Here is a 13837-nt window from a genome sequence, read left to right on the forward strand (position 1 = left end):
GCATATTTATATTTGAAAAACAACAACAACAAAAAAAGAGAATATGCATCAAATCACCATCGTGAAACAGGTTAGTTTTACCCTCCTGATGATGTGTCGTCGCAACAGTAATCCTGCAAGTTGCTTTTTTCATCTGCATATATCCTAAATTCCCACATGTTCTCGTTGTTTCCCGTGGAATGTTTGGATTGAAAGTGCAAAGTTAGCATTGATTGCAATTGAATTGCACAGATCCACACTTGTGTGTGACTGCTCAAAGTTCTCCTGAGCCCAGCCTCTGTAACTCTCCACGAACTAAAAGTTGATTATCCACAAAAGAGATGAATACCGATGCACGAATCCGTCTCAGCGAGTTTGCATTTGCTATCCCGCTGCTCCCGAGTGACATTTAAGCGCATAAATTAGCGTCACGTCTGCGACTGCAGCGGCGCACCAGACAAGGTGTTGCATATAGATGCGTGTGATTGACGCCGGCCTGGCAAAGACGCAAGGACGGGACGATGAGGCATTTAATTACTCGGCGTGCCACTCCGCACCGCACTCGGCAACCAGCCGTCATGTTTATCAAATCAGCAGAGGGCTTCGAATTAAATATGAATGTGTGTACGAGGCAGAACAACAAACAAACATGGTAATTGTGTCCCAGGCTAATTTAATTCTGTGATTGTAGCAGCTATGCTATTTTTATTCTTCCATTGTAGTCGTCTGCCTCCTGAGGTTTTTTTTTTTATTTTTTACCAACCCGCTATGTGTTTTATTTTACACTCTGTGCCTTTCTTGTCTCACTTGGGCAAGCACACGCTCCTGATCAGGGAGAATGCTTTCCTTTTTTTGGGATACATCTGTATTTTGGAAAAGCTTGTATTTTTCTGTTCAGAGGGGAAATCAGTTCACGTACTGGAGCGTTGCATTGGGCCGCGTGTAGTGCTGAAGTTTGTCTAGGACTTTAAAGGTCAAGGTTTTGCGATACCCGGCAAGGGAGAGAGACTCTGACATTGAAAAGTGGCCATGGTTATCATGGCTAAACACGGCATTGGTCACCACCAGGGGGCATTCTTTAGTGGGTTTATTCATTCATTTTCTACCACTTATTCTCACAAGGGTTGGGGGGGGGTGCTGGAGCCTATCCCAGCTGTCTTTGGGCGAGAGGCGGGGTACACCCTGGACTGGTGGCCAGCCAATCACAGGGCACATATAGACAAACAACCATTCACACTCACATTCATACCTATGGACAATTTGGAGTGGCCAATTAACCTAGCATGTTTTTGGAATGTGGGAGGAAACCGGAGTACCCGGAGAAAACCCACGCATGCACGGGGAGAACATGCAAACTCCACACAGAGATGGCCGAGGGTGGAATTGAACTCGGGTCTCCTAGCTGTGAGGCCTGCGCGCTAACCACTATCCTTTAGTGGGTAACCATTCTAAAAAAATTATTAAAGGCAACCTATTATGTTAATTTTTGGCCTTTTGTATCGAGTTATGGACTCCTATAGAGCAGCTACACACAATAACGAGCACAGAAAACGTTCTAGATCTTTCAGAATCTGCACCTATTCCAGTTGTATTTCTTGTATATCGTGCTTCAGACAAAAACGGTCTGTTTTAATTTATCACACCAATGGCCCGCCTCCGCGCACACTTTGCTGTGGTTGGTCATACTCGCAAGTCCTACCAAAGTACTTTCTGACTACTGCAAAACACACTTTCTAATTTAGTGGGTATAGGAGTTGATACAAAACGAATAAAGTCATTGGAGAGCTAATTGGAAAGTTTAGGAGCTACTGGCAGCTACTGGCTGGAGTGTGGGCACTGCCTCCAGCTTCACCTGCCCAAGGAGGAGCACTTATTGTCGGACACACATTGTCAGAGGCACCTCTGGTGCGGTGGAGTACAGAAGTCGGATGTGAGGTCGCCGTGTTTACTATCTTGTCACAACATGGGCAGTCAAATGTGGTCACTATATGTTCCACACATGGGTGGCTATTTCACGTTCACAAAAACAGTCTTGTGTGAAATACAGATGAAAATATTTTTCTGTTGCCGGGAATAACTAATCTCAATAACTTCTGCCTGAGCTTGTATTGTAAACAGAGAAGCAGATCTTGGGGAAGAGCGAGGGAAGCAGAACTTGGGGGAGGGCTGAGAGTGTATCTCACCTCCAACCATGCGCCAAGGAAGTCCGCTTCTCTGTGACATCACAAAAGTACAGTTTTACCACACCCTCTGAAACCGAGCGTTTTGAGCCATCTCAAATTTCTTTCCGGCTCACTTCCAAATGCGCAAACCTCATTATCTGAAACGTTGGCATCGCTTAACCCGAGAATACAACATTCTTTCTGCATTTATAGGTCAGAAAAGTGGAAAAAGCACAATAGGTCCCTTTTAACCATGACATTTGTAACCACCAGGGGGTGCTATTTGGACTATTCCTTTTCATTGGAAAACAATAACAATAACCAGCGCTCCATTTGTTTTCATCTTCATGTAGCCTTCCTCTACGATTTTGGGTGAACATCCTGAAGAATCCTCACTTCATCTTTGATGTTCACGTGTCAGAAGTAGTGGACGCTTCGCTGTCCGTCATTGCCCAGACCTTCATGGATGCCTGCACCAAGACAGAGCACAAACTCAGTCGGGTGAGTTGCTTTATGGATCACGTCTTGTCAATTGCCTTGTTCTCTTGCACTCCAAGCATATTTTCATATTTTCAACTTTTTCAAACATGAAGGCTGTGCTCTTATGAAATGTACTTCTGAGACCTTGTTGCTGTTTTTTTGGCTTAAACCTGCACCAAACATTCTCTCTTCTGTTGTGGAGTTGCATCATCACCTCTTTGGGTAAAGAAACATCGAAGACACATATATACATCTTTGGGAGCCAATGAGTGAAACCTCTCCCCGGTTTTCATATGATTGGGTTTTCGACAAAAATTTTCCCATAGGAAATAATATTGATCCAATATTAATGAAGCAATTTGACTAGAAGTTGCGCGTGGATGCCGAAATGCTGACGCTGAACTGAAAGATATTGTCGATGTTGAAATCCCCTAGAAATGTGTTGAAATCTATTCACCGAGTGGGTACCGAACCAGCAACCTCAACCATGGCCCCGTGCACAGAAAAGAGTGAACGTCAGGGAGGACTTCCCGTATTAGTGCAGCCCTGCCAACATGTGCTAGCATGCAATTTGACTTTTCAATACACTTGAACGCATCACTGCTCTCCATTTTGTTGCATTTGGCTGGTTTCAGTTTCCAATTCATTCCGTACGGATATATATATACAGATAAATATATACAGATAAATATATACAGATAAATATATACAGAGAAATATATACAGATAAATATATACAGATAAATACTTTGATATTATTCATAGTTATTCAGTTTGGGGTGGGCATGACAGAAAATGGCTGCTCCTGTAGAGGCAGGGGAAGGTTGCAACCTTTTTTGGATATATTTTTCATATTTTTGCTCTACTGTATTTGCTATTTGTACATTGTTTTATCTATCTCTCTCTCTATCTATCGCTATCTATCTATCTATCTATCGCTCTCTATCGCTCTGGATCTCTCTCTATCTCTCTCTATCTCTCTCTATCTCTCTCTATCTCTCTCTATTTATTTCTATCTCTCTCTATCTTTCTCCCTCTCTCTATCTATCTCTCTCTATCTCTATCTCTCTCTATCTCTCTCTATTTATCTCTAGCTCTCTCCCTCTCTCTCTCTCTCTCTCTCTCTCTCTCTCCCTCTCTATTTATCTCTCTCTATCTATCTATCTATCTATCTAGCTCTATCTCTCTCTTCTAGCCCTCTCTCTCTCTCTCTCTTTCTATCTATCTCTCTCTCTATCTCTATCTTTCTCTATCTCTCTATCGCTCTCTCTCTCTCTCTCTCTCTCTCTATCTATCTAGCTCTATCTCTCTCTTCTAGCCCTCTCTATCTATCGCTCTCTATCTCTCTCTGTCTCTCTATCTGTCTCTATCTCTCTCTATTTATCTCTAGCTCTCTCTTTCTCTATCTATCTATCTCTATCTCTCTCTATTTATCTCTCTCTCTCTCTATCTATCTATCTATCTATCTATCTAGCTCTATCTCTCTCTTCTAGCCCTCTCTCTCTCTCTCTCTTTCTATCTATCTCTCTCTCTATCTCTATCTTTCTCTATCTCTCTATCGCTCTCTCTCTCTTTCTCTCTATCTATCTAGCTCTATCTCTCTCTTCTAGCCCTCTCTCTCGCTCTCTCTTTCTATCTATCTGTCTCTCTATCTCTCTATCGCTCTCTCTATCTTTATCTCTATCTATTTCTCTCTCTATCTCTCTCTCTATCTTATCTACCAACCACCAGTAGGGGGCACCATTTAATTTGTCCATTTGTTTCTTGAAGACTAAAAAAGTCATAAAGTAATCATGCAGGCTAAATGTTGAAATGTGAAAATAAATGGTCGAGAGTCGAACCAGCAACCACCGGGTTTTAAAAGCCCTGCTCCACACACCAGCCATTGGTGATCACCACCATCTGGCGTATTGATCTGTACCAATACACATAAGTAAAAATACTCCCAATAATCCACAGAGCAGGAAAGTTGCAGCAAAGCAGCGTTTTGTTCTGAAAGCATATGGAACAACAGATGAGTGGCAAAAGTGGCGCCATCGTCATTAATGTCCGTACATTTATTTTGTCTGCAGGACTCTCCGAGTAACAAACTTCTCTATGCAAAGGAGATCTCCACGTACAAGAAGATGGTGGATGAGTAAGCAGTTTTTACCCTCACAATGTTGTGTTGGTGTTGTCCACAGACGCCGCTTAATTGTGTGTGGTTGTGTGTGTTAGTTACTACAAGGGCATCAGACAGATGGTCCCCGTCAGTGACCAGGACATGAACACTCATCTGGCCGAGGTGTCACGGGTAAGATGCACAGACACCATTTTTCACCCACTTTCCGCTTAAAAAAAATCTGAAATCCGACGTTTGGTTACGGGTGGATTTTGTCCATCTTTTTACCATCCATTTTCTGTACTGCTTATCCTCATGAGGGTCGCGGGCGTGCTGGAGCCTATCCCAGCTGACTTCAGGCGAGAGGCGGGGTACACTCTGGTCACATATAGACACACTACCATTCCAGGGTGTACCCCGTATTTCGCCCAAAGTGAGCTGGGATAGGCTCCAGCATCCCCTAGTGAAGTCAAGCGGTATAGAAAATGTATATGTATAGTTTATTTTATGATTATTTCTATGCCGCCTGGCTGGAAGACACTTTTAATTAATGTGTTTTTTTTCCGCTTTTCAGGCTCACACAGACAAGCTGAACACACAAGTGGCTCTCCATCAGCTGTACCGCTACGCCAGCAAGTACTATGACGGGGTAAGAGTTCCCAAAGGCGCTCAATTCCAGTGAACGCACCGCTGCCCACTTTGTTACTGCTATCTCAACCCCCCCACCCCCACCCCCACCGGCTCCTTTTTTTTCTGTCCTGTTGCTTGATATGCCTGACGAGTGATTGTATGCATTTTTAATTGGAATCATTTCTCTGGGATGTGAATTGGAAAATTGCTCTTGGGAATTTATTTTTTAAGTGTCCACTGTGCGAGTGGACACTGTGTTGAGCACCTCCACAAAACTGTGGCTATGATTGGTCAGCTTGTAGAGCATTATTTCCTGTTTGTACATTACTCCTTCAGTCATATTTAAAATAAATATCACTTTTGCAATACATTGGTTAGATCCAGCTGCAGTAACACTCCCCTTCTCTCTTTATTTACCATTGTTGGCTCACAAAGAAGGAAGCTCACATACCAACTAGTCACGTGACACGCTCAACCATGACCAAGATCTACAGTATAAAGGCAAAGGGGCCACATACATATGGCTTGTGTCTTGCACATTGCAGGGAAAAACTTTTTCAAAAATTTTATAATATAGAAAAATATTGCAGTGCAAGCATGAAATAAAAATAAATATTAAAATAACAAGAAAAAATAAATAGAAAATTCTTATCTGAATAATAATTAGCATATTTTTATATGACAAATATTTGGTTAATTATATTGAAAAACACACTTTAATAATGTGATTCATAATAATTTATTATATTGGAAAAATATTTTTTATATTATTTAGTCATTATATCTGAATATTTCAGCAATATTTACATATATTTATTATAATTATACAGACTCCAGGGTGTGACGTCACCTCATATAGGCTCCAGCTTAGCCTTGACCCTAATTAGGGCCGATGGCTATTTGCATAATTTAATTTTGATACATGTATTATTATTATGAATATATTATAAATAACAAATAATTAAAAGAGCAAAAGTTTGAATTATAATTTTTTTTAACCCTGCATTTTTCCTTCCAGATCATCTCGTCCCTGGATGAGGACCCGGCAGCACAGAGTAAGCAGCTGACCCTGCGGCTCCAGCAGATAGCAGCCGCCCTGGAAAACAAAGTGACTGATCTCTAACGTGGAGATAGGCCGGGCGGGATAATTGCCTGCATCCTGCCAGTGACTACGGGGGCTTATTTCATGGGGAAAGAAACCACAAACACACGGGAAGTCAGGAGTGGCGTGTTGTCGTGCGACATGGCCCTGGGACAATATTCCAATAATATTCTCTTGTGTGGCGTATCATTGAGATGCAAATGGAGAGCCGATGATGTGTTGCGCGATGCAAAGGTACGCCTTAAAGCTCACTTGCCAAACCTTAAAAAAAAAAAACAAAAAAAAAAACACTTGAGTCAGGCTCCGGGAAGTAAGCCCCTGTGTGGCGCACTGGTGTAGGAGATAATCAGATGTTCCATTTCTTTCCTGTGTAGAAGAGGTTTTGAGAATTGTATGATATATTTTTTGTAATCGTCTTTACGCCGAAAGCTTTATAAGGAAACACAAAAAATACCTTTTTAAATGGATTGCCTCGTGGTGCGGGTGGTGTTTTTATTCAATGTCGTGTGTGCGTGTGCGTGCCCAGGATGCCTAACGTCAGGCGTGAGGTCTAGTAGACGGAGACCAAAGTGTCCTCACCCAAGGACATACATGTACAGGCTCATGTGAATGATTATGGCTATATTTTTCATGTTGTTTTTAAGCCGAGTGTGGGTGCGCTTGTGGAAAAGCACTAATAGCACAATAGTGTGTCTCCCTTTATCGGTCAGTGCCATGGTACATTCCGCTTCAAGCAAAGCACAGAAGAACATTTCCAATGTTTTTTGTTACGTTTCGTTTCTTTGCTGCTGTTTGTGTTCCATTGTGGAGTCGTCACGTAAACCCTGCCAGGAAGTACCATCAACGGCTTTACACGTTCCCAATCAAATTGGGTAGGATATCGTACGAAAAAAAATTCAATGCGCACATTTTTTCGCAGAAAATGTTGTGAATACTTTTTATTGGGTTGCTTTTTGCCATAAAATAATGTCTGTTGTGCTTTTTTTTTATCATGAATTTATATATTGAATGTTGACTTTGTCAATTCGGAAGTAATTTTACATGGCTTTGCTTCTTTTTACACTTGCGAAACATTTTAAAACGTTTAAAGCCACGCAGCGTTTACAGTCCATCAAGGTGTCATGATAATTATTCCCGATTCAATTCATTCCAATAGAAAAGAAAGTCTTTGACCTTAGATCAGAGGTGGGCAAACTAAGGCTTGTGGGCCACATCTGACCCACTCTATGTTTTGAATTTGTTTTTGAATATTTGGCAACAATACTTGCGATGTTATTGTGACAAGAATGTAAAGGTGGGTCTAGCGGACTCTAACGATCTTAAAAAAGGTCATAACGTTTTCTATGTGCTCACTGTGAGAATATTCCAAATATAAATAAGAAATCCTACTTAGTGGAACTACAGTCGGGTCTGGAAGCCATAAAAGAGGAATTAGCGTATGTCCGTTGTCTGAAGTTTGCCTTTGGATTGTAAATATGCAGTTTGCAATAAATTGCTGGTTATGGGAAGTTATCTTGTTTTAATACTTTCAACTAATATTTTTCCTTCATGCTGTGTTCATGTGCACACAGGAAGTAGTCAGTACTTGCCGCTACAACAAAACATCTGGGCACGGTTTAAATAGTTATTGTTCATAGTTAGTCTTATTCCATGGTTGAATATGGCCTATTATTAGTACAAAAATATTCATATTTAATCACATTTTTGGTAACTCTCCCAGTGCTATTATGTGTCAGTTGATATCATGTCCTATTTTGTTTTATTATGTCTTACTGGGTAATTCCAATGAAAAAGTGACTATAGGGGTGTTACATCATGTCCAGAGTGCTCTAATAATCTTAAAATGCATATTTTGAAAATTGTAAACCGGTTTCTTTGCTCTAGCTAGGTTTTTTTGTGGCCCGCGACTTAAAAAGTTTGCCCACCCCTGCCTTGGATTTTCCGTCGGACATTTTATTTTTCCATCAACAAACAGATGACTGTTCAGTCATCTGCCAAATTGGTTCTGTTTCTGCATTTTTGTACAAAATCCTACTAAATTCTTGTAAGAGCGTCTCGCTCACAAAGCATACCCGCCAATGATAGCATTTAAGCAATAGAATCCTAATAAAGGTGTTGTCGTTGATGACTATTATTATGATAAATAAGACACGTTCTTTTGGATGTGTATCAGTTGTCCAAATAATCATGGAGCATCCTGCCTCTAAAAGCGATAAAGTAGCCCTTTGCTGAGTGCTGTCAATAATCTACCAGGACTGCAATTGGTACTTTTTACAAACGGTGCATTAGTGAAGAAAGTGGCTTGTAAATATTTGTTCTAGTGTGGAATCAGGGTGGACTGGGTGGGAGTGATGTTCATTAGGTCCTTCATTCATGCAACACTCCTTTACACTGTAGGCTAATGGAGGGGTTTTTTCTCCACCCCCATGCTTGTGCATATACCTATCCACGCTTGTGTGTGTGTGTGTGTGTGTGTGCGCGCACCTCACCATGCTTGTGTATGTTGCTAACCATATTTGTGCTTCACTTGACCATGGTTGCATATGTGCCTGACCATGGTTGTGTGTGCACCTTGCCATCATGTGTACCTCTCCATGGTTGCATACACCTCACCATTGTGCGCGTGTGTACCTTATCATGGTGTTGTGTGTGTATAACTGACCATTGTGTGTGTACCTCACCATGGTTGTATGAATGTACGTGTTTGTGTGTGTGCCTCACCGTGGTTGTGTACACCTTGCCTTTGTGTGTATACCTGACCATGGTTGTGTGTCACATGACCATGGTTATTCCTGATGGTAGTTGTTTGCATTCCTCAACATGGTGTAGCTGACGAGCATACCAAGCTCTAGAGACCCCCTAGAATGTTAAATCCTGCCTCGGCAAGAGAGGGGCGGTGTTCACAGGGCTGGACTAACAGCACTTGGCCCCGCCCACTCTGCCACTCACCCCAACGGCATCTTGGAGGGTTTTTTGGGGTGTGGTTTTACTGCAAGACGCTTCTTTCAGAGCCTTTATTTGACCAAACATGTGCCTTATGGAATAGGAAGATGCGCATTATGAATATTCTCTCGGTAACCTAGGTAACCACCATGACAACCGTGCTATAGACACAGCAATGTACTTGGACTTGTGATAGATGATGTGTGTTGTTGAAAATGGCAGATGTTCTGCTGCAGTTGTATGTGTGTGTGTGTGTGCGCCAATTAGGGGTGGTCATCATGATATGATGATTGATACACTGCAATATTCATATTGAGTCTCGCCCCTGTTGCCAATCAGTTGAAAACATTTCATTGTGATTTTTTTGGCGATATTGACGTGTGTGTTTCTTTTGCGTGTCTGTGATGTGCGCTTTGTAGGCCCAGGAAAGCCAAACTAAAAATTATCCAATGGGATTTGGAATCCCCATAAAAACATTCCGAAATGAGTCAATAAAAGGGGGGGGTGGGGTGGGGGGGTATTCTTGGGTAGATATGAGTAGAGCGCAAAAGTGTTGCAGTGGTGTTGATATTTTTGGCTACTCCAGTGTTTCTTAGCTACTCCACCGTGTGTGCAATCGATGATCTTTACCTGTACTCCACAAATGACCTTTCTTACTGCTGTGCAGTTATTTTTATGATTTCCTTCTTTGCTATAACATATAAATCTTTGTAAAACAATGTTGAAATACTGTATTCTGACTGTATAATCCTATGCATTGAGTCCTGGAAGAATATAAGAAAAGACAGAAAAAAAACAACCTGGTGCTGAGTCTTTATTTTTTTCTTTTTGCGGTTTTTCAACTTGCATGTGCTTTAATGTAAAAAAAAAAAAACGGACACATTTTCACTCTTAAGCCGCTGCAGGCCTTCTGCCTGAAATACGGCTGTTAATTTAATTTAACAAAGGTACCGTGTGTGTGCGCGTGGAGCGCTTACACACAGATTTCATCACGCGCTCACTCCCGTGTGAATAAGCTGAGAAGACCAATATGCCCTTCATATCGCCCGTGTTTTCTTTTCACTTTTCCAATTGTGATTGGCTTCAAATAAAGCTCTCCCCGCCCATGCATATTGCATGATTTACAATCACCTTGGGCTGCCGAGACGTATTTGCCACACGGCCAATTTCTTTTTGAAGTTAACTGGTATTTATACAGCTCATTTCAGCATCCTCGCCTTTGCACGCCAGCTGACGCCCGACCAGGAGTTGGAGTAATAAGTTCACTGGGGAATGATTTTGGTACGCACACTTTAGGAAGCAGAGTTGAACCTCCAAGGTTGAACTTAACCGGGATGCGGTTTGACCTCTATTTGTACTAGAATTTTTTTATCTATTTGTGTCAAACTGTCACTTTGAAAAGGGGGCGCCATGTTTGCTTCCTTCGATTGGGAGACGACCACTCTCCAACCTGAAGGTTGCAGGTTTGATCCTCCGTCACCCTATGATCACCTGGGCAGTTGCTCCTGATCCTGTGTCATCAGTAGGTAAATGTGGGAACAGCGTCACAGCACTTTGAGCACCTTGGAGGTCTAGAACAATTCATATGATTGCTTAAATAGTGATATTACAATTAGCTACAGCATAACTTATTATGGGTAAGGTTTGGAATGGAAAATATGTATAGCTTACATTGTGAGCACGCTGTGGTTATTGAAATTATTTGTTGTTGATTGTTGTATTTATAATTATTTATTCATTTATTCACAGGATTCTTTATGGTAAGGGTATTTTGGCTTTTACAGCCAGTGGTCTTAAACCTTTGATCAGGTGAAAAACAACCTATTGCATTCATTCATTCATTTTCTACCGCTTTTCCTCACGAGGGTCGTGGGGGTGCTGGAGCCTATCCCAGCTGTCTTTGGGCGAGAGGCGGGGTACACCCTGGACTGGTGGCCAGCCAATCACAGGGCACATATAGACAAACAACCATTCACACTCACATTCATACCTATGGACAATTTGGAGTGGCTAAATAACCTAGCATGTTTTTGGAATGTGGGAGGAAACTGGAGTACCGGAGAAAACCCACACATGCACGGGGAGAACATGCAAACTCCACACAGAGATGGCTGTGGGTGGAATTGAACCCTGGTCTCAACCTATTTCAGTTTATTGTTATTTTTTGTTACAAGTTGCAAATGTTTTCATCTCACTCCCACTTCTTGCTTTTGCATATATATATATAATATACTGTATATATCTGTTCCAGTATCAAACACAACAAATAACTATCCTGGCAATTTTCATATCTTGCCATACAAGTTTTAAAATCATATATTTCCATTGCAAAAACAGTTACAACTTTAATAATCTCTTCTCAATTCTTTTCACCAATGTAGAATAAAAAGCGCTCAGCAAATGCAGTTTTTTTTTTTATTGTTGCCTTTTACAAACAACCACCTCTACGAATAGCATCCTTCATTGACACTCGGAATGCAAAATAAAGCTTCACAAAAGGAGTTTGCAGTGTAAATAGCCGCATGGCGTCCCTGTCATCTGCGCTGAAGGTTGAGGAATTGTTGCGAAAAACATTCATTAGGTGCTGACAACTGAGCATGAAATGGGAATAAAGAAAGATGGTGACGGCTGGTCGTGACTGCCAAACAAACACAAGCACTGGATTGGGAATAACAATGCAGACCAGGCTCATTGATGCATCAACAGATACTTCCTTAGATGATAGTCTTCTTCCTTCTCTTTCGGCTTTTCACTATCACTTCACGTCATTCACTATCTCTCTTCTGGACATGTCCAAACCATCTCAATCTGGCCTCTCTGACTTTATTTCCAAGGCCTCTAACATGTAATGTCCCTCTGTAATGTAATGTTCCTCATCCTATCCATCCTGGTCACTCCCAATGAGAACCTCAGCATCCTCATCTCTGCTAAGTCCGGCTCTCTTTTCCTCAGTGGCACCGTCTGTAGACCAAACAACATGGCTGATCTCACCACAGTTTTGTATACCTTTCATTTTAGCTACCAAACCTAGTGTACAAGTCATCATAGACATCTTGTTTGGGCTTTGCCACCTTGATTTTCACCTTACCATTTATTTCTCTGTACTCCTGCCTAAAAATCCTACAACACTCTTCTTGTTTCAGCTTCCACCATTTGGTCTTCTTCATCTTCCTCACCATGATGGTAATTCTTCACACCACCATCATATGCTGTCTGGTTACACTTTCACCTAGCACTACTTTGCAGCCACTGATCTCCTTCAGATTACAGCATCTACTCAAGATGTAGTCTACCTGTGTACTCCTACCTCCACTCTTATAGGCCACCCTATGTTCCTCTCTCTTCTGGAAGAAAGTATTCACTACAGCTATTTCCATCCTCTTGGCAAAGTCAACTACCATCTGTCCTTCTGCGTTCCTCTCCTGAATACCAAACCTTCCCATCATCTCTTCATCATCTCGATTTCCTGCACCAACATGTCCATTCAAGTCTGCCCCGATTACACCTCTTTCCCTCCTCGGGATGCTCTACATCACTTCATCAAGGTCCTTTTTCCTCCAACTCCCATCCTACTTGTGGGGCATACCCACTAACAACACTGAACATCACGCCTTTGTAGCTTCAGACTCATCACCCTATCTGACACTCCTTTTACCTCCAGGACATTCTTAGCTTTCTTTTGATTTGCATAATTGGTTTGGCTAAATGTTTACGTCTTAAGCCCTTCCTGACACAACCCTCTGTATTTATCCGGGCTTGGGACTGGCACAACAAGGCACTGGCTTGTACCCCATTGAGGCTACATTTGATGACTTCATGTCCAGAAACATCATTTAGGTCCTAATCCTTTTTATGTGCAAATCAGTACCTTCATCACTGGTCTCTTGCCTGGGATGCTTCACTCAGCATGCATCCTCTCCTTGTTTTGCATCCTCTACTTGTTTTGCATCCTCTCCTTGTTTCCAACCTTGCAGATTTTCACCTCTTTTGATCTGATTTACTATCTATGGGGGAAGAGGAGATTTTGTGTTGTGATAAATAAAAATGCATTCCAAAGTCACAAATGACTAATTCCAAAGTTTCAGAAAACTGTGTGAATTATTTTGTTATAGTCACATGTTTTTATATTCTTGTAACCTATACTGCCGAGGATGTATGTAGGGATTTATATTTTTATTTTGCAAAACTCTAGCCATAAGAAGCTAGTTAAATTATTATTCTCTACAAAACGTACTTCAAATAGTTAACAATGTGTACACCACGGGCATCCATATTGACCTTAATTACCAGTAGAGTACTAGGCAACTTGAGAATTCCATTTTTTTTCCTGTCACTTGAACGCAATATCTCCAAAGCGTAGGACTGATCGCCCATGAAAGAATTCAACCAATCAACGGTGGCAAGTCTTTTCCTTGTCCAATCGCCATCAAATACATTTAG

The 13837-nt window shown here is 41.5% G+C and overlaps 1 protein-coding gene across 1 annotated transcript in view; it reads left to right on the plus strand.

Annotated features, from left to right (window-relative positions):
• Window positions 1-10187, plus strand: part of plxnb2b (plexin b2b) — a 212566-nt gene extending 202379 nt beyond the window's left edge. Inside the window, exons 36-40 of the mRNA XM_058075676.2 lie at window positions 2495-2642; window positions 4694-4758; window positions 4839-4914; window positions 5297-5371; window positions 6371-10187. Of these exons, the coding sequence (XP_057931659.2) occupies window positions 2495-2642; window positions 4694-4758; window positions 4839-4914; window positions 5297-5371; window positions 6371-6475 (469 nt within the window). The 3' untranslated portion in view covers window positions 6476-10187. The remainder of the gene's footprint in view (window positions 1-2494; window positions 2643-4693; window positions 4759-4838; window positions 4915-5296; window positions 5372-6370) is intronic.
• Window positions 10188-13837: the final 3650 nt, after the last annotated feature.

Source organism: Doryrhamphus excisus, linkage group LG1, assembly GCF_037039965.1.
Source record: "Doryrhamphus excisus strain RoL-2023G ecotype Guam linkage group LG1, RoL_Dexc_Guam_v1.1, whole genome shotgun sequence".
Classification (NCBI taxonomy): domain Eukaryota; kingdom Metazoa; phylum Chordata; class Actinopteri; order Syngnathiformes; family Syngnathidae; genus Doryrhamphus; species Doryrhamphus excisus.